Raw genomic sequence first — 21,574 nt, 5'->3', positions numbered from 1 at the left:
CTTGTGGGGCACCTGGGTGGCTCAGTGGGTTAAAGACTCTGCCTTTGGCTCAGGTCATGATCCCAGGGTCCTGGGATGGAGCGGGCTTTCTGGGCTTTCTGCTTGGCAGGGAGCCTGCTTCCTCCTCTCTCTCTCTCTGCCTGCCTCTCTGTCTACTTGTGATCTCTATCTGTCAAATAAAATAAATAAAATCTTAAAAAAAAAGAAAGAAAGAAAAAAGAAGTTTGTCTCTTGTGACTGGACAAGACAGAATTTCTCCACTCTCCCGAAGGGTTTTTTATATTTATTTTTTTAAACTCGAAGTTCAAAGAAAACACTATTTAAATAATCCCAATCACCTGAATACAACTGCAAGTGAAGAGTAATGACATTTGCAGCTGCAAATGTCTGAGCCTATGCTGGTAATAAAAATTAGGATAATGAAACTGATTTTATACTAAGGAGAGAAGTGAGTGGAGTGGAAAAGAGAGGAGGCAAGAGAGAAGAGAAAAAAGAGAGGAGAAAAAAGAAAATAACACTGGGATTTTCACACAGGTAAAGGCCACTTACACTGTTTAAACTCTACCAAAACCTTTAAAAAGTAAAATTAAGGGCACCTGACTGGCTCAGTCAGTACATGAACTCTTGGTCTTGGTGTTGAGTTCCAGCTCCATGCTGGGTGTGGAGATACTTAAAAATAAAATCTCCTAGAGAGCACCTGGGTGGCTCAGTGGATTAAAGCCTCTGCCTTGGGTGCAGGTCATGATCCCAGTGTCCTGGGATCAAGACCCGCATCCGGCTCTCTACTCAGTGGGGAGCCTGTTTCCTCCAATCTCTCTTTCTGTTTGCCTGTCTACTTGTGGTCTCTGTCAAATAAATAAATAAAAATCTTTAAAAAAAAAAACTAATAAAAAATAATAAAATCTCTTAATTTTTTTAAAAGTAAAATGAGTTCTAAAAGTCACTGAAAAATCTTCCCTCTAAAAAACAGAAGGGAATGTAGGAGGGCCAAGTGCCTAGGCACCTAGACAGGGCTAGAGAATTATATACAACCTCGACACTGAACCCTTATGCTGCTCCCCAACAATCATTAGTTCTCTTTCCCATCTTTCTCCCTCTCTCCTAAATATCTAGAACACTCTTCTCTCTCTTCAAACCTCCAGTATCTCTATCCTCACCCTCATTTTTGGCTGACGACTCTCCTGTCTATGTCACAAGAAAACAGATACTTCTTCAAGTTTGCACACCCACCTTCAACTGTGTGCCCATATGCTTTGTCTGTCCTCTTGTCACTGTGGATAAAAAGGCTGTCACTCTTGGCTAAAACTGACCTCTCCTCTAAAGCATTAAATCTTCTCTCCTTTCCACTTATTCAAGGACATTGCCGTAGAATCTCTTTCTTCTCCTGAACCAGCAGTCCCCCCCCTTCCATTGGCTCTTTCCCCAAACTGTACAAACTTGCTGTAATTTTCCCAGTAAGAGGAGAAAATAACCTTGACCTAACTCTCCCACCACCTCCTCACCAGCTGATGCACCACTGCTTTGCTGCTTTTTCAAAGTTCTCTGTATCTGATTGTTTCCAATTTTCCTTCTCCCCTCCTATCTTGAACACAACTCTCCAATCAGGGTCTAGCCACTAACATGCCTGTTGAGGTCACCAGTGATTCCCACACAGTTCAATCAAATGGCCAATGCTTAATCTTCATCTTATTTGGCCTAAATGTAACATCTTACCCAGCTGGTCTGCCCTCCTCCTTGCCAAACATCACCCAGCTTCCTACAGCCGAGCTCTCCGGATTCTCTTCCTACTTGTCTAGCTGCAACCTCCTTGCTGGTTCCTTCCCTGACTCCCCAACACAGAAGTGCACCAGGGCTCTGTCCTAAGGCTTCTTTTACATACTTCTATAGTAATCCCATGTTGTACAATGAATCTAAATACTAAATACACCCTTGTATACGATGTCTCCCTAAACTCATATTCAGCACAGATCTCTCCCCTGGATTACACCTCTTCTATCCATAACAATTTGTTCAACAGCTCCTCTTGTGTGTCTTAATAAGCATCCCAACTTAGCATGACTTTCCCCACCTCCAATATGCTCTTCCCACAAAGCCATCTTCACTTTAGTTAACCATCCATCCACCCTTCCAACTGATCAAATCTTTCCCTTCATCTCTACCATATCTAAATTGATAGGCATATTTTGTTCCCTTGAATTTCGAAATCTACTGGACTGCTTCTTACTGCCCTGCAGCTACACTTCTGATCCAAGCCACCATCAGCTCTCGGCTGGCACACTGTAATAGCCAAGTTTTGTTTTTCCTGCTTCTGACCTTGTTCCCACTCGCTCCTGGGTCTGTGTTCCATGGACCTTTGGAAGTCCTTACAATGACCCCCCGCCCCAAGAAGAGGTTTTATATGATCCCCTTACTCTGGCTACGCTTAACTCATCTTCAGCTGTGTTTCCCCCAATACTCTTACCTGGCACTTTGCCCCAGCAAGATTAGCAGCTTTGTAATTTTCCAACCTGCTGGACATACTCCTCCCTCAAAAGCTTTGCCCTTGCTTTTTTTTTCCCCTGAAATTTTTACGTGGTTTGCTCCCTGAGAACTCCTAAGATCTCCATTCAAATGTGTTTTCTCGGGTAAGGCCTCCATAATTGAAATTGCAAAAGCCCGTTCCACCTAATCCCACACCCTCCCTATCCCTGTTGCCCGGTATCTCCAGAGCTCTACTAACACATTACATATCTCACTTATTTTGTTCAGAATGGAAGTGCCATAAAAGGAGATTTGTGCCTGTTTTATTTACTGCTATATCCTCAGCATTTGGAACAGTGCCCAGCATCACAGATGTTCAATAAATACTTGCTGAATTATGAATCTATTTGATGTTACAAAGAACAAAGAATAAACTATCAGAACTGCATCTTCAACATTAAAGCAGTGTTATTCAAAGCAGGATATGCACATCACAGGAGGATAACAAAAGGATCCATTCACGCATGGGAAAAAATAACCTAACTTTATAAACTTACTTATTTATAAACTTACTTTTTTAGCCAAAAATCGTTAACACTCAATAAAAGAAACTGGCAATTCCATGTGTAATTTTATATGTTAGTAATATATATTCAACATTTTGAATAGGCATGTGCAGTTGAAGTTTTAGAACACTGCTATATCTGAAGTGTTAGATATGAAAAACAATGAGAATACTGTATTTACGCCACCTTCACTTATGAAAAATCCTACACCTTACACCATTTCATTCTACAGCCTACAGGGTACATACTTAAAGAGATTTCCCTGTCTTATACTGAAATAATCATAAGATGCAGATAAAAAATTAAACCCTTTTCCAAACTGTGTTAAACCCATAGCCATTTAAAGCAATGCCTTTAGTACTTTAATTAACTAGAGACTGGGTTTTTTTGCTTTGTTTTAATCATAGCAGTGCAAGGGAAATGAGAATTGAAATGCTGTGAACTACTTTTAGCAAAATGTTCTTTGGGTTCAAAGTAAAACATTTTCACTGCATAAAAAATCTCAGAGGGGCACCTGGGTGGCTCAGTTGATTGTCTGCCTTCAGCTCTAACCCGGCACTGGGCTCCCTGCTTAGTGGGGAGTCTGCTTCTCCCTCCCTCTCTGCCCCTCCTCGCCCCAGCTTGTGCATGCACTCTCTCTTCCTCTCTCAAGTAAATAAACAAATCTAAAAAGAAACAAACAAACAAAAAAAACCTCAAGAGGCAATAATGAAGCCTCCCACTGTAGGAAGTCCACCAACATGGAATTAGAACAAAAGAGGCAGGTCTTCATTTTTAGCAAAAAAATTAAAATAAAATAAAATAAAGATACTAAGGATCAGGATCAACAGTAAGAGTAAAGAAATGAGAAAAAAACTAGATGATAAAATTCCTTGAATTCTGACCCTCACTTCGACCCTCCTTTTGTTTTGCCCCAGGTCTTCCTATTTTTAGAAATCCAGAAGTTGGAAGATTGGGGGAAAAAAGAAAAGGCTGGGGTCTAAGGGCCCCCAAATCCCACTTCCTGATTACACAAAGTAGTAGAAGCTCTATTCTAGGCTATAAAACGCTGCCAGAAGGGCCTCCAAGATCATATCCCAAAATAGTCTCAAAATCACACTTAGAACACATTGTCAGATTCATCATTCCTTCCTCATCCTCAGTTCCTCCTCAAAATAAGACTCTTTCTAAAGAATGTACATATTAAACATACCACATGGCCTGATCAATTATAAAATTTAATCAGAACACATTCTAGCATAATCCTTTACGTATGGAAAACATTTTGAAACAGTTTTTATATGCTCTCATGGATTTTGATATAATGAAGAGATGCATAATTATTTGACTACATGGGACTGATTTCCCAACAAACCCACAGCATAAATTATGGGAGGAAAAAATAATAAAATCCAAACCAAATGGAACAAGTCTCACCCACAGAACTTAGAGTCCATTTTTTTTCCCAAAAAAGGCAAAAGTGGGTCAGAAATAAAATCCTTCCTGCTAGTACTCACACATGGGTAACTATGAAACACATTCTAGTTTTATATTATTCTTTGGTAAAAAGACAGTGAAGTACAGTATGATTTCTTCAAGTCTAGAAGTAACAGGTTCAAATTCCTTCTGCATTGCTTACGTAACTATTACTTTTGAGCAAATAATCTGCACTGCTCTGAGTCTCAGCTGACTTATCTATATCATAATTAAGATGGCCTCTCTTGTAGAGTTGCTATGAAGATCAAAAGAGGAATACTGCAGAAAGACTTAACAGATGAGATCACATAGGAAGGTCATAGCCATACACAACTCAAAAAGAATTAAGAACAAAGCACAGTAACAAATCTTAAGATTTATTAAACAACAGTACTTGTTTATTTATTTTTTTAAGATTTTATTTATTGGGGCCCCTGGGTGGCTCAGTGGGTTACTCTGCCTTCAGCTCAGGTCATGATCTCAGGGTCCTGGGATAGAGCCCCACGAGCCCCATATCGGAATCTCTGCTCAGCAAGGAGCCTGCTTCCCCCTCTAAATCTTTGGTGGGGGAGGTTTTATTTATTTATTTGACGGAGAGAGAGAGATCGCAAGTAGGCAGAGAGGCAGGCAGAAGGTGGGGGGAGGAAGCAGGCTCCCTGCTGAGCAGAGAGCCTGATGCAGTGCTTGATCCCAAGACCCTGAGATCATGACCTGAGCCAAGGCCAGAGGATTATTAACACACTGAGCCACCCAGGTGCCCCCAGTATTTGTTTTTAAAGAAAACAGAATAACCATTAGTTGCATTATAATCCTACTTGTTTAAAAGCTAATCCACGGACCCAATCCCAGGCAGAACTGAGTTTAGGCCATACAGAAGAAAAAGTATTATAGACTATTTAGGGAATTAGTTACTAAAAAACAGAAAAGGAAGTACATAAAAATAGAGTATAAATTTAAGTGGCAGGAAGATGAAGTCTCAAGGAAACTATCTTACAGAGTATACCTTAAAAAGGAATTAAGTATCAAACTGATCTGGTCATCAATAGATCTACTGGGACTTGAAGAGCAAATTTTAGGATTATACTACAGTAAACTGCAACACTTGACAGTCTGTCAACTAAATTCCATTATCTAGGTCTTGTCCCTCTGTAAAGTTCAATAACAACTTGCGCTCACTATCAAGAAATGTTAAGGTCTATTATACATCTTTTTAAGGCAGTGAATGAGGTATGTACAGTAAAATTTTAGATAATAAACAGTATTCTTAGAAAAAAAGTGGCAGGGATGCCTGGTGGCTCAGTCAATTAAGTGTGTTGATTCTGGTTCAGGTCATGATCTCAGGGTCCTGAGATCTAGCTCCAGGTCCAGCTTCATGCTCAGCAGGGACTCGGCTTGAGATTCACTCTCCCCTTTGCCCCTCCCCCCCCCCCCAGGAAGGAAGGAAGAAAGAGGGAAGAAGGGAGGGAAAAAGTGGCAATCTGCATATGAGAAAAGTTGCTCCATTTAATAACTTTCTATACACACCTCCAACTTTCTATATATTTCACATTACATTATATACATATATACATGATTACACTACATACATTATATACTTTACATTAATATCTTTCTATGTACACCTCCAACTATATACTACCTAGTATATAGGTAGTTGGAGGTGTACATAGAAAGATATTAATGTAAAGTATATAATGTATGTAGTATAATATATATATACATATATATGTATGTGTATATGTGTGTGTGTATATATATATATATACTACCTATATCTATATACTACCTCCAACATATACCTACAGCCATTAGTTTTTTTTTCCTATTTTGAATATCCTCTGGTGGCACCTGGGTGGCACAGTCAGCTAAGCACCCGACTTTTGGTTTCAGCTCAGGTCACGATCCAGGGTCCTGATATTGAGCCCTGCTTCTCACTCAGCACAGAGTCTGCTTAAGACTTATTTTCCCTCTCCCTTTGCCCCTTACCAGGACCTCTCTCACTCTCTAAAATTAAAAAAGAATTATTCTCTGAAACACAAAGATGTTTACTAATGTATTACTAATAATGTCAATTGTGGATCTTTAGATCATCTCACCCAAGAGCCATCTGATTACACTCGGTTAACACCATCAATTCTGTTACCACACTAGTCTTATCAAACTGAGAGGTGCCTCAATGTCTGCTCTGTGTACTCCAGCCTCTTTAACCACATCTACAAGCAATTTAAAAATATTACCAAGCAGGGGCTCCTTTGTCTGGGATTACTGATAAAGCAAAAGCCTATTTTTCAATTGTAAACTACTTCAAGGGCATCTACAATTTCACCATCTAAGATAAGTGGGAATTTTTTAAAAAACATTACCAACATTTTGAGTGTCATGTCCCTAACATTTTATCTATGAGGCTTGTCGTTTTTACTACACAATTTTGGTCTGTGAACACAATGAATTTTAGGAACGCATAGATCTCATCATTATAGTAGAACTGATCTGTATTTATTCTGGCTGGGATTAGAAACAGAGCCAAAATTGTGCTCAATTTAACTACTGCACCACTTCCTTACAAATCATTAGGGTGAGCTAGAGGTGCATACAGCATGATAAAAATGGCTGATGAATGCTTTCTCTACAGCAGTGCTGCCCAACAGAAATATAAGCTGCAAATATAATACTAAATTTTCCACTAGCCACATTAAAAAGTAAAAAGCAGTTAAAATTAGTATTGTATTTAACAGTATATTCAAACAGTATCATTTCAACATGTAATCAACATAGAAGTTATTAATATAACCTTTTTTCATACAAAGTCTTCAAAATCCAGTAATTTATACTTATATACTTACAACACATATCAATTCAAACTAGTCACACTGCAACTGCTCAATAGCCACATGGGGCTAGCAGCTACCATACAGGACAGTGAAACACAGGACAATACTGTTATAATGTTACTTACACATTACCAATATAATTTACTTTATATAGTGAGTAAAAACTGGTAGAGAAACTTTAAAGTATCACTTTTTTCCCCTCAAAAGTTCTATGCAACAGTAATGTCAGAATATCTGAATCACTAGTATTAGGAATGTTGCTGTTAATGTTTGGTACAGTCACAAGCCTGTGCTCGAAAATAATGACTCGTAGCCATTTCAAAAAAACACAGCATGGACAAAAATTAACTGAAACAAGGCAACTGCATGAAAAAATAAGGGTTAATCCCTCAGAGAACATTTTAATTTTTACAGTCCACACTACCCCCTAGTGGATAAAAGACATAACTTACTCATTTGAACCCCTTTTTCCTCCTCAAATAGGGGATCAACTATTTTACTCTAATTCACTAAGTTTTTTAAAAATGTTTACCCTAAAGTCAGAGGAGACTAACAATTCTCAAGGCACACCCTCCACCTTCCATTTTTCCCTCTACTCCCACACACATAAACCTCACATTTTCCTTCGCTGAAAAGAAGAAAAAATGGAAGAAGCCCTTTCAAAGGCTCTAGGCAGGGGCGCCTGGGTGGTTCAGTGGGTTAAAGCCTCTGCCTTCGGCTCAGGTCATGATCCCAGGGTCCTGGGATCGAGCCCTGCATCGGGCTCTCTGCTTGGCAGAGAGCCTGCTTCTTCTCTCTCTCTCTGCCTGCCTCTCTGCCTACTTGTAATCTCTGCCTGTCAAATAAATAAATAAATAATCTTAAAAAAAAAAAAAAAAAAAAAAGGCTCTAGGCACCAAGGACTAAATCTTAAGATCTTAGACCAAGGTATCCCTGTGATGAAAAGCTTTATTTCTAGTGGACCAATAAGTAGTAAGAAAGTACAGCTGGTCCATGAACATACAAGTTAGGCGAACCAACCCCCCCCCCACAGGTGAAAATCCACATACAAATACTGACCCCCCAGAATTTAACTACTAAGAGTCTACTGTTGACCAAACACCTTACCTTTAAGTCAATTAGTACATACTGTATGTATGTATTATACACTGTATTCCTGTAATAAAGTAAGCTAGAGAAAAGACCATGTTAACAAAATGAGGGGCACCTAGGTAGCTCAGTCAGTTAAGCATCTGCCTTCAGCTCAGGGTCATGATCTCCCCATCTTGGGAATGAGCCCAATGTCTGGCTCCCTGCTCAGCAGGGAGTGCTTCTCACTCTCCCTCTGCCCCTGCTTGCACATGCTCTCTCTCTCTCTCTCTCTCTCTCTCTCTCAAATAAATAAATAAATAAATAAATAAATTTTTTTAAAAAGAATCACAAGGAAGAGAAAATGTATTTAATAGTTCTATACTGCATTTTAAAAGATTTTATTTATTTATCTGACAGAGAGATCATAAGCAGGCAGAGAGGCAGGCAGAGAGAGAGAGAAGGAAGCGGGCTCCCTGCTGAGCAGAGAGCCCGATGAGGGGCTCGATCCCAGGACCCTAAGATCATGATCTGAGCCTAAGGCAGGCACTTAACTCACTGCATTGCATTTATCAAAACTAAAAAATCCACGTACAAGTGGACTCACATATAAACACACCAGTGAGCACAGTTCAAACCCATGTTCTTCAAGGGTCAGCTGTACGCTGTATTCCACTTTGTAGTAATATCCAAGAGATGGAATGGAATAACCTAGTCTAGAACTCTCTAGTTTTTTCTCTCAAACCAAGACCAAATCAGTACCTCCGTTAAGTTCAGTGAAAAGGAAGAGAGACCTGGAAGCCAGGGAAGGACTTCTGAAAAGCTAAGTATCTTCAACTGATTTGTTTCTCAGGTCTGAATTAGTCTGGAGTTTAGACCTTAACACCACCCCTCTTACTACAGCTGGGACAATAATTATTTGAAGATGAGAACCCCAACTAGCAAATGGTGGTGGTGAAGTGCTAAATACATGCTTGCTCAATGAATGATTAAATGCATGTGTGCTTAGGCACCACACAGTGCCGATAAGAAGAATTACTATACTTAACTATTAGTAGAGGGTAACTTCTACCCCAGGAATGGCATTTACAATTATTCCAATCACTGGCAACAGACAAAAATCTGAAAATCCTACTAACAAAGTATGCCTCCAACAGGGAAAACCATTAGGCTGAATTCCTTGTCTACCACCCCCAAATTCTTTTGTTCCACTAAGCACCTCAAGTTATACTGCAGTCTGTCTCTTTTCCTGCCCCCACTAGTCTGTAAATTCCCTAAAGGCAGGGACTCTATGCGATTATTAAGCACTACACCCAGATGGGCAGAAAAGCAATAAAAAAAATCAAGTAACAATAACTGTGCCAAACAGTGATTTAAGTGCTCTACATGTATTATTAACTCAATCTTCATACCCATTTTACAAATGAGGGAAATGAGAAACTAAAACTAACCACTTATATTATAACCAAAGTTACAGCAAGTGGCAGAGCCAAGACTGAAATCCAGGTAACTGGGCTCTACTCAGACTGGCTTCAGAGCCTGATTTCTTAATCTCAGTGACCTATAGAAAGACAATTAACAATATGAACAGTAAATCTCAAATGTTTGTCAGGACAGTAAATAGCACAGAAGTTAAGGAAGGGCTCCTTTCAGTCCTTCATAATCATGAAAAAGTGCTTCATCAAAGAGATAAATTAATTTAAGCCATAATGTCACTTTTTTCCTTTTTTTCCTTTGGGACTGGCAACTGAAGAAGTATACAGTCTTAGTAACATAAATGAAGTAGAAAAAACTCTGCTTTATTTAATGGAAAAATCAGTATATGTCATTTTGACCTGGAATTATCCATTATATGATAAGCCACTTTGCCTATCTCTGTTATTACATGAAACTACTATGATCTAAAATGTTGTGACTCTGAAATATGAATTTACAAACAAATGTTTATTTTGTACATGGCATTGTGGTACCAACTACTTCAAAGGAAGAATTTTTTAAAAGTCCCTTTATCCTTCAAGAATTTCACTGTGAGTATAAAATATATTTATAAAAGTCAGTTTTTGAAAGATGCATTTTCAAATACGGTATGTCAAGGTCTTAGAGAAGGTACAAGCAATTAGGGATACTAACTACAAGACCAACAGGACTACACTGGGAGTACATTATGGTCTTGCTTATTTCTAAAGACATTCCAAAAGTTTTCTCGGAAGATAACTTTACATCTCCATCTTTTTCTGTTTTTTGAAAGACTTCTAAATACTGGCATCACTCATGAAAGTTAACATCTCCATTTTTTCTTAGATTCTGATTCCATGGATAATATAAACACTTTGTTGCCTGGACTTTCTTTAGCACCAGCTCAAAAATTTAATATATGCCTTTACTGATCTAAATAATGTAACTGTCCTTTGGTCTTAATGAATTCTGTGTCTTAGGAATTATGTCTTGGAACTCTGAATGAAGAGACTATCTAGCTTAGTAACACTTCACTGAGATTGCTGCTGTAATAAGGTCATTAAGGCACCATTAGCAAACCCATCAAAAAGCATTTTTTTAAAACCTGAATGCTTCAAATTCTGGGAAGAAGTATATAACTTAGTAGGTGAGGGAGGAAAGGTCTTCTGTATTCATCCTGAATGAAAACAGACAATTTTTTAAATGCCTGTTTCTGTATAGTGAAAACTAAAAGTATGATTGATGCCTTAGCAAAAACCAGTAAACCTGTACTTTAAAAAAAAATTCAGCATTTAAAAGTTAGAAATCATCTAGACTGTGGGTTTCTTTCTTAAAATTTCAAGCGGTTGAAGTTGGTAATTCATTTTAAGGCCTTTACGTGTTAATTTAAGCCATTCATCTACACATTTGACTACAATGAAACAATAGTAAAATTCCACCATTCATTCATACCTTCCCTTCCTTAGTATAATGCTGGAATTGGGAGCTTAAGAATGTGAAAGTTTGAAGTAACTGTTGTTTGAAAACAGAAAAAGTTATCCATAGTCACACAGGATTATGTCGGTGGCATAAGAAAAATTAGGTTCATAATGGGTGTTCATCATTCCTTTATACCACCTGACAGGCTGAACAGCCTTGATGGGGAATAATACCCCCAATCTTTATAGATCCCCACCTCCCTCAACAGAAGCTTTAGTCTTGGGAAATTTCCCAATTCTCTCCTAAGCATGTGTAAGATTTAGGTTCAGTCAAAACCTGTGCATCAAAGGTAAAATACAACAGAAGGATCCATTCTGGAGATAATAGCAGTAGTTACCTCTAGACAGCACGGAGGAGGTTCTAGTGCAGCATTCTGTACTTGGCATTAGCAGTCGAACTGCAGAGTAGGAAGCATACAATGTCAGCAGTAAAGCCTCCACCATGTTGTGATTCTGAGCCCTGTTTCCTGAATGCCTCTTTCTTTGGCACCCCTGAAGATTATGTGCGAGACTTTTAACTCAATAATACTATTTCTACTTAAACTAGCCAAAGTTGAACTCCATTGCTTGCTAAAAATACAAAGCTTAACCTAGATAGAAAAGAAAGTGAAAAAAAGGAAAGAGTTAATAGACCCGGGGTTGGGGGAAATGAAAAGGTTAAGAAGCGAAGTATCTCTTTGGGATTAAATAAGGTCAAAGGAGAGCAGGCTAACCTCACTATCAAAGAACTTCTATCTAGTTTAACTGCCTTTAAAGAGGGAGCTAACTGAAAGAGCTAACTTCTAACTAATCAGTCTAGTATACCTCCTACGGAAAAAACCTGGAGCTAAAACATCTCTATTTAATCCCAATCTTAACTGTACCAATTTGTCATACAATCACACAAATTCACTTAACCTCCCCAACTTCTAAAATTTAGTCCCTCCAACATTTCAAAGATTCCCTCTAACACTAAAACTAATTATTTAACATTGAAATCGGTTAAGTCTTACTGTTTTATGCTCCCTTCTGCTAAAACGTCCCCTTTTATAATATTCTTATTTTGTTTTGTTTTGTTTTGTTTTTGTTTTTTAAAGATTTTTTATTTATTTACTTGAGAGAGAGACAGTGAGAGAGAGCATGAACGAGGATAAGGTCAGAGAGAGAAGCAGACTACCCATGGAGCTGGGAGTCCGAAGCGGGACTCGATCCCGGGACTCCAGGATCATGACCTGAGCCGAAGGCAGTCGTCCAACCAACTGAGCCACCCAGGCGTCCCTATAATACTCTTGTTTTTTAAGATTTATTGTGTTTGAGAAAGAGCAGGGGGGAGGGGAAGAGGGGGAAGAGAGTCCCAAGCAGGCTGTGCTTATTAGCGCAGAGCTCCAGACACAGGGCTCAATCTCAAGACCCTGAGATCACGACGTGAGCTAAAACCAAGAGCAGGGTGTTTTAACCAGCTGCACCACCTAGGCACCCCTATAATACTCTTTAACACTGTTATTACTGCTCACTGTTTCGCCCTATTGAGGGAAGAGGTATTATGGACTGTATCCCCAGCATCTATGCCAATGCTTAATATCTAAAGAAATTTGTTGCTAATGGTACCTGCTTTTTTACCCCCAATTCTTTCCTACCTGCTCATTAACGAAAAATACCATGTTGACTTAAATAGCTATACTCCTAATAACCAAAATCTGGTTAACATCTTAGTATGTTTGTATTTATTCTGATAAATACAAAGCCCTTTTTAAAAAGTTTAATATTTTTACAATTTTTTCATTACTGTGTCAGTCTACCCCACTTTCCTGGTTGTTTTACATGTAAATTAATCAGTATTCCTTGCCCAACTATGTGGTATAAATAGGCACTTTTACTGCCCTGCAAGCTAGTGGCTTCTCTCGTACAACTACTACCATGGTATACCTTTTTTTTTTTTTTTAATTTTATTTATTTATTTGTCAGAGAGAGAGCGAGCGAGAGCGAGCATAGGCAGACAGAGTGGAAGGCAGTCAGAGGGAGAAGCAGGCTCCCTGCTGAGCAAGGAGCCCGATGTGGGACTCCATCCCAGGACCCTGGGATCATGACCTGAGCCACTCAGGCGTCCCCATGGTATATCTTATAACCATGTATTACTTATCCAATCCTTGATCACTAGTTACTTCAGGTTTCAAATGTGGTAATCAAAACAAAATTTAAGCACTAAATGCCTGAGGTCTTCACTAATAAGAAAGGCCTCTGCTTATATTAACAGACAAGACAGAAGCAGAGCAGATTAAATTTTCAGTGAGGAAAACAAAAACAAGTTACAGTTAAACCAGATTTGCATTCTCAATCCAATTGTGCCACTGACATAATTCTGTCCAAAATCCAAACCACAAGAAGAAAAAATACTGCACACTAAACACTGAGACAAACTAGGAAGCAATCAGATATTAGGGATCCTGTCTCCCCCAAAATAAGCACCCTTTAACAAGGCTGCCATACTGCACCACTCCAAGAAAGGCCCATTCACATCACAGTCTCTATGAATGGCACCCCCTGAAGTTGTACAGTGCAAGATCCCAAATACTTTGGATTCAAGAATAAAACTTCAGGGGCACCTGGGTGGCTCAGTGGTTAAGCCGCTGCCTTCGGCTCAGGTCATGATCTCGGGGTACTGGGATCGAGTCCCACATCGGGCTCTCTGCTCAGCAGGGAGCCTGTTTCCTCCTCTCTCTCTCTGCCTGCCTCTCTGCCTACTTGTGATCTCTATCTGTCAAATAAATAAATAAAATCTTTAAAAAAAAAAAAAAGAATAAAACTTCAGTTTAGCAGCAATACAAATCAACTTCATTATTGTTTAACTCATGGAAAACTTATATATGGTAATTCTAATAAAATCAAAACAATAATTTCAATAAAATCAGATTACTGACCCCAAACATCCCATTTTCCTGCCCACTGTTGGTAAATGGGCATCCACTATGCTTTAAAAAAAAATCTATCCCCCATTAAAGATGGCTGTGTTTAAGGTTATCCATTTTGTGGGACTAATGCATAAATGATGAACCAAGTACACTTACACTGAGAAGGAATTCGTTTTTTCCAGATTTACAGTGAAGCAGCATCTTTGCAAAATCAGAAAACAGTAAGAACATTATAAGGCTCACTGTATTATGGTAAGCTCTATTCTCTGCACTATAACCCTCCCAACCACCTTAGAACTAGATTAGTGCATTAAACAGATGAAGTAGAGGTCAAGTGGGCTGTACAAGCTAGTACTTGGCATAGCTGCAAGTTGAGCCCAGAAAGCCAACCCCCACATTCTGTGCTCCTGCCACACAGAACTCACACAAGCTCCACATATCCAAAATCTTTTGGCTCTTCAGAATTAGGAAGTAGATCTAAGACATTTAAGATACTAAACATTATTTTGCCCACAAAGCAGCATTTCTACCATTTTAAGAAGTTGATTGTCATTTAAGAGGTAGGCAAGTGGGGCACCTGGGTGGCTCAGTGGGTTAAGCCTCTGCCTTCAGCTTGGGTCATGGTCTCAGGGTCCTGGGATCGAGCCCCACATGGGGCTCTCTGCTCAGCAGGGAGCCTGCTTCCAACCCCCCTCTGCCTGCCTCTCTGCCTACTTGTGATCTCTCTCTGTAAAATAAATAAAATAAAATATTAAAAAAAAAAAAAAAGAGGTAAGCAACTGAGTAAATGCTACTGGCTAAGAGTATTACTGGGCGGTAGGGGTGCACCTTCTGCAGAAAACTACCTCCCCCCTACAGTCTAACTCTCCAGCTACACTAGTCCCTATAGGTCAGGGTCCAGGTGTAGTGTTTGCAGCCTCAATACTGAGCACCACAGACTGTCACATTCCATATGGGCTTGAATGAACAGACCTAACTATTACAGAAAGAAAAATACAGAAAGGGTAAAGGGGGATTCAAGAACTTCCAAAAATGGTAGGTTCAAGGTTTTAAGAAGCCAGATAGTGGTCATAAAGGGCAAGAATATGGGGGGGAAAAAAGAAGAAGAATTCTTTTTCTTAAAGTTTTAAACCCAACATGAACTATTTCATACTTCTGCTCAAACGCTTTACCCTTCCTATTCTCCTTACAAGTTATGCACTTAAAGGACCAAATGCTAAGCACCAGAATATCACGCTTAAGTTTCTTTTGCCCCTTTAGTAGTTTTGATAATTTCTCAAGTTTAATAATGATCATTTGCTGAGGACGCCTGGGTGGCTCAGTGGTTTAAAGTTTCTGCCTTCGGCTCAGGTCATGATCCCAGGGTCCTGGGATCGGGCCCCACATCGGGCTCTCTGCTCCGCGGGGAGCCTGCTTCCTCCTCTCTCTGCCTGCATCTCTGCCTATTTGTAATCTCTCTCTCTCAAATAAATAAATAAAAATCTTAAAAAAAAATAAAAAATAATGATCATTTGCTAATAAGAACTGGCTGCCATATTAAAGATACAGTCTTCTACTTCAAGGTTTTGGAAGAATTTGAAATTAATCTCATTTTCTTAAGTACTTTCGAGATTTTTAATATTTTACACATTATCAGACTAGTTTGAAAGTTAAAATTTTTTTTTTAAGATTTTATTTATTTGAGAGAGAGTAGAAAAGAGAGAAAGAGAGCACAAACTGGAGGGGAGGCAGAGGGAGAGGGAGATGCAGACTCCCCAGCCAAGCAGGGAGCCCCCACGTGGGACTTGACCCCAGGGCCCTGAGATCATGACCTGAGCCAAAGACAGATGCTTAACTGACTGAGCTACCCCAGCTGTCCCGAAAGTTAAATAATCTTTTTTTTTTTTTTAAGATTTTATTTATTTATTTGACAGAGAGAGATCACAAGTAGGCAGAGAGGCAGGCAGAGAGAGAGAGAGAGGAGGAAACAGGCTCCCTGATGAGCAGAGAGCCCGATGCGGGCCTCGATCCCAGGACCCTGAGATCATAACCTGAGCCGAAGGCAGCGGCTTAACCCACTGAGCCACCCAGGCGCCCGCGAAAGTTAAATAATCTTAAGAGATCCAGCTGGATGGAGTATATAACTCAGCAGATATTTCATTTTTCTGTAATTTTAGATGATTATTTTATCCTGTGCCACTGAACCAGACAGAGAAATGACCCACACAACTGAGATTTTAATATAACTGAAATTAAGCACAAATTTACATACTGAGGCTAACATACGAGAGAGCATCTGTGTACAACAGTACTGGGTCAAATTCAGCCTCTTCATGTGGGACAGCCAGTCTCTGCACAACATAATATAAATGCTGGACTTAGGGCCTGCTAGCAGTATGAACTAATATGATATGATGTAAAACTCTAAACAAAAATAATAAAATTTCAAAAAAAAGATTATAAAAGCTTACAAGATTATAAAATAACAGATATAAATGATCCAACTTAGTGGTTTCCTTGAGGAAAGTGACTAGATGGTTGAGAGGTGGGAGACACTTCAGCTGAATAACTTTTTGCTGAATTCTGTAACATGTCCAAGTACTACTTACCCAAAAAAGCAAGAAAAAAATGTTTTTAAATAAAGTCACCCAAGGAAACAGAATAAGTATTGTGAAAGTAACTCTATTTTGAAAGTGACAATGTCTCATTTTCAAGACAATCCTTAAAACTCAGAATAGACAAAGACTAAAAATAAATAAACAATAATGCTATTTACTGTTACGGAGAAAACTGGCTCTCATAATCACGGTTGGTGGGATTACAAGTTAACCCACCCCTTAAAATTTCATGTCTTGGAATTTATCCCAAGGAAAAACTGCGAATATGTTCAAAAGTACAGCTCCAAGAGAAAAAGATGTTGTAAAGGTAATGTGTAACAGTACAGAAAAACACCCTTCTACACAAGTGAAAACACACACTTCAAAACAGTATAAACAGTGCTGCGATGGAATATTCCAAATCTTAACAAGATGGTGGTTTCATAATTATTGTCAAAATGTAAATGATACATTTAAAATGGCTGCATTACTTGTATGTAGATTACACCTTAAAAGAGTTTATTTAAAAGAGGGGGGAAAAAAAGCCTAGTGTATGTCTTGAGCTTACAGAGGGCAGGAAGTGGGTCTTAATTTGTGTAGACAAGACCCCCATTCACCTGAGCTTATGACCATTAGCTGCTATACTCTCCAATAAACATCCGTAAACTTGCAAAATGCTTGCAACTACGTAGTGGACTCTTTTTTTTTTTTTTTTTTTTTTTTTTTTAGATTTTTATGTATTTATTGAGAGAGAGGTAGTGAGAGAGAGTATGAGCGAGGAGAAATCAAAGGGAGAAGCAGACTCCCCATGGAGCTGGGAGCCCGATGCGGGACTCGATCCCAGGACTCCGGGATCTGACCTGAGCCGAAGGCAGTCGTCCAACCAACTGAGCCACCCAGGCATCCCCGTAGTGGACTCTTTATGGAAACCGCTTAAAGGGCTGAACTGTGTGTTTGGGTTAAAAGCATATACAATCCCAGAACCAGAGACAAAAGAAAACCTCAAGACATTGATAAATGGTAAAACCCCAGGAAGGACTTTTTCAGAAGCTAATGAATTAGAAAGCTAGATAAATTTAGCTAGAACTTCAAGGTGTAGGGATGACACAAGAATTAATCCTTAAAACTGACCTGGATGTTCACGTATGTTGTTTCAGTTTACCTCAGATCCACCTCTGGAAAGATAACATAAGTGGCAGAACACTTGGACTAGTGGACTAGAAGCTCACTGCAGTCAAGGGCTCTTTCACACTTATGAGCTGGTACCTGGACTCCTCAGTCTCCTGCTTAACATCAATATGCTCACGATAAGTAAATGATGGAGTTGCAACTGTAAGGTGTATCTGAGCTAAAAATTGGAAATGTTTCTTAATTTGTTCTAATAGTATATGAAGAAGTGTCCTCAGAGTTGAGGCAGTCACCAAGGATAGGGGCAAGAGTGAACCCCCAAGGTACCACTCGCCTGTATCCTCTGGCACTTTCTCTAAGCCTACTTTCTTCTCTAAAACCCTAGTTTGAATGCACACAGTTCTGGTCTGTCCTGAGATTTGAGCACTGATTCAAAAAAAAGGGGGGGGGGAGGAAAATTCAACTCACTTAAACAAAGGCATTTATATGTTACTTACTTAAAAAAAAAAAATTGTGACAAATGGTGTGTATGGGGGGGGGGCAGTGGTTCCCTTATCCTAAGCTTAGCCAAAACAAAAATATTTTTAAAAGATCTCAAAATCCCTAATTCTGCAGGACTGAAGTCAAGCCAAACACTGCCACATCTTCAGGGTTTTTTGCTCTTCCCTATCTATCATGGGCTGAGCTAAAAGGTCAGGCAGCTTTCTCTCTCTGAAACCTCTACACCAGGAAATTTGTATCTGTGTCACAAGTAAGATAATGGTTTCTCATTTATCCTTCTATACTTTGTAATTCCGGAGGTGGGACTCTGCAAACCACACTGCTGCTTTGCCACAGACTGAGCACTAAACTCTGCAGATGAGAAGTGCTGAAGGGGAACTACAAGATAGAACTTGCCTCTTGGAGGTTTCTGTGAGCATCACCCAACAGCCTGCAGCACATTCACTGAGTCTGCAGTTTACCCCACCCGACAGCACCAGCTTAATCGCCATGTGTGCCTGCAGAGAGGGTGGGACTCCCTTTAGAGTTCTGCATCCCAGATAGGGCTCTGCATCCCAAGTTCCTCAATTTTAATAACCTCTATCTTTTCTCGGTTTTCTTCCCAAACCTGGAAATGGTAGCTGCTTCCTATTCTACCTCCACAATACTTTAAAGCTCTCTTTTCACCCTTTCAGTCACCCACGGAACAACTTTATATATGTGACAGCTCCCAAATGTTCACAGAATTGCCACAGTAAGGATAAGCCTAGGTGCTACTAATACTAGTACCAGAACCTAGTGCTACCCCAAACCTCACTGCCCTTCACTCTGCAAAGGATAAAAGGACAGCTGGGAAATAGAAGGGCAGTTATACCAGTTAAGGAAATGCCAAACCCAGAAGGTGCCCATGCAAGCACCTCAGGTCCCTAGATGTCTGGGAATCTTTCCACTTGAACAAGTAGAAGGCACAATGCCCACATCTAGCAACTAAAATCAAATAATCAAATTCAGGATTCAAAGGGTGGCTTACTCAAAAGCAGTAATTCAAAAAGATATATACATCCCTATGTTCACTGCAGCATTAAATAAAATAGCCAAGATATAAAAGCAACCCAAGTGTCCATCAACAGATGAATGGATAGAGGATATGGCATGTGTCTGTGTGTGTGTATGTACTGGAATATTACTCAGTTACAAAAAAAAGGTGAGATCTTGCCATTTGAGACAACATGGATCAACCTAAAGGGCATAATGTTAAGTGAAATCAGACAAAGACAAATACCATATAATTTCACTCATGTGGAATTTAAAAAGCAAAACAAAAAGCAGAAACAGACCCATAAATACAGAGAATAAAATGATGGCTGCCAGAGGGGATGAGAAAAATGGGTGAAGAGGAATGGGAAATACAGGCTTCCAGTTACGGAATGAGTCAGTCACGAGAATAAAAGGTACAGCATAGCGAACATAGTCAACAGTACAATAATAATGCTAGCACTTGTGAGCATAACATAAGCTATAAACCTGTCCAATTCACTATGTTGTAACATCTGAAACTAATATAACACACTGTCAAAAATACTTCCATTTTTTTTAAAAAGTGGTTTTACTGGTATTCATAATGTTTCACAGGTATCAAGACCAATACTATCCCAACTAAGATCCACTCTTCCTCACTTTACAATGCAGCAGACTACAGCTAGATGCTCTTCAGAGAACTATTTGATAATATGCTCACATTCCAAGTGTGAATGACCCAAACAGAATTTTATAATCTGGGAAAATTTTTGAGATTCCCAATCACCTTCTCCCAAACCAACTTCTCCCAAACCACACTTCTCCAGTACCCCTGACAGAAGATATAGGGTCCAGCAATTTTGCACACAGCTTAGGTAATACTTTGAGGCAACACTTTCACATACATGAGAATCAAATGATTCTAAAAAGAAAGGTAACCAACAGAAAACAAGATTAAGGAAGGGGACAATCCCTGGGACCTCCCTGCCTAAAGATACAAATACCCCTTCTCAATCCTTCTCACCCCCATGATAAAGCTCACTCTTCAGAGATAAGAATAAGGCTCTTATTACTGAGGGAAATGGGTAACATTTCTATACTTTGCAACTAATCATATTTTTTCAAGATATTTCTATTTTCTAACAGAAGTTGTATCACTGACTTTATGATATAAAAGTGGCTGATATATACCAACCAGAAAGAATTATTTTTTTCAGTCTGCCATAGACAGAGGAACTGTCTATAATCAGTATAAAGAACAAAACAGATAATTCAACATACTAATACTTGTAATCTTTAAGAAACCAACATACATAGGGGCGCCTGGGTGGCTCAGTGGGTTAAGCCGCTGCCTTCAGCTCGGGTCATGATCTCGGGGTCCTGGGATTGAGTCCCACATCGGGCTCTCTGCTCAGCAGGGAGCCTGCTTCCTCCTCTCTCTCTCTCTGCCTGCCTCTCTGCCTACTTGTGATCTCTCTCTGTCAAATATATAAATAAAATCTTAAAAAAAAAAGAAACTAACATACATAAATCATAACCATAACTGGCCTGATGATTCAACTCAAGAAATAAAGCAACATTTTGAAGTGTGTGTGTGTGTGCACATGTGTGCACACTCTGAAAGTATTAAAACTGCTGTAACTTGATTACTCCTAAGAGGGGACATATGCTAGTTTTACTTTCTCTTTTCATTGACAGGAGACCTAAATAGCTGCATTTTTTAAATACACACCTGTGGGGCAAAGGAACCAAAAGCCTGCTCACCAACTAGGACTGGGATCTTGGTTGTCAGGGTCCTGCTGCATCCTATCACAGGAAAATCTGCTTAAGTAATCCCTAAAATGAAGGAAGCCAGCACTGGAATTCTCCAACACCTTTGTTTATAGCCCTGTTATGGTTAATCCACTATTACCAATTAAACAGTAGAAAACAGAAAGGCTAGTACATATATGTGTGAACCATCAGAGCAAAGGTCTATAGACCTTTTTAAAAGTATATATGGTATTCAAAACTTTGACCCAGGCAGTGCCAAATATTTTATTTTCCAACAGTTACAAAGAGCAAATTAAAATATTCCTTCATCTGCTTTAAAAATTAGGAAATCCTGCAATTCACAACAAGGAAATTATGCTAAGTAAGCCAAACACAGAAAGACAAATATGCACGATCTCA

The 21,574-nt window shown here is 39.3% G+C and overlaps 1 protein-coding gene across 3 annotated transcripts in view; it reads right to left on the bottom strand.

Moving 5' to 3' along the window:
* Window positions 1–21,574, bottom strand: part of UBE2N (ubiquitin conjugating enzyme E2 N) — a 38,513-nt gene that overhangs the window by 3,026 nt on the left and 13,913 nt on the right. For 2 of the 3 annotated variants that reach the window (XM_082739330.1, XM_082739328.1), the window contains exon 2: window positions 1,231–1,271. The exons of the other annotated variant lie outside the window; for it this stretch is intronic. In XM_082739330.1, coding sequence (XP_082595456.1) covers window positions 1,231–1,248 — 18 coding nt within the window. In that variant the 5' untranslated portion in view covers window positions 1,249–1,271. The remainder of the gene's footprint in view (window positions 1–1,230; window positions 1,272–21,574) is intronic. 3 annotated transcript variants of the gene reach the window in all.

Source organism: Mustela nivalis (genome assembly GCF_964662115.1).
Source record: "Mustela nivalis genome assembly, chromosome: 7".
NCBI lineage: Eukaryota > Metazoa > Chordata > Mammalia > Carnivora > Mustelidae > Mustela > Mustela nivalis.
Note: the sequence above shows the minus strand (reverse complement) of the source record. Positions and strands in the feature narration are given on the sequence as shown.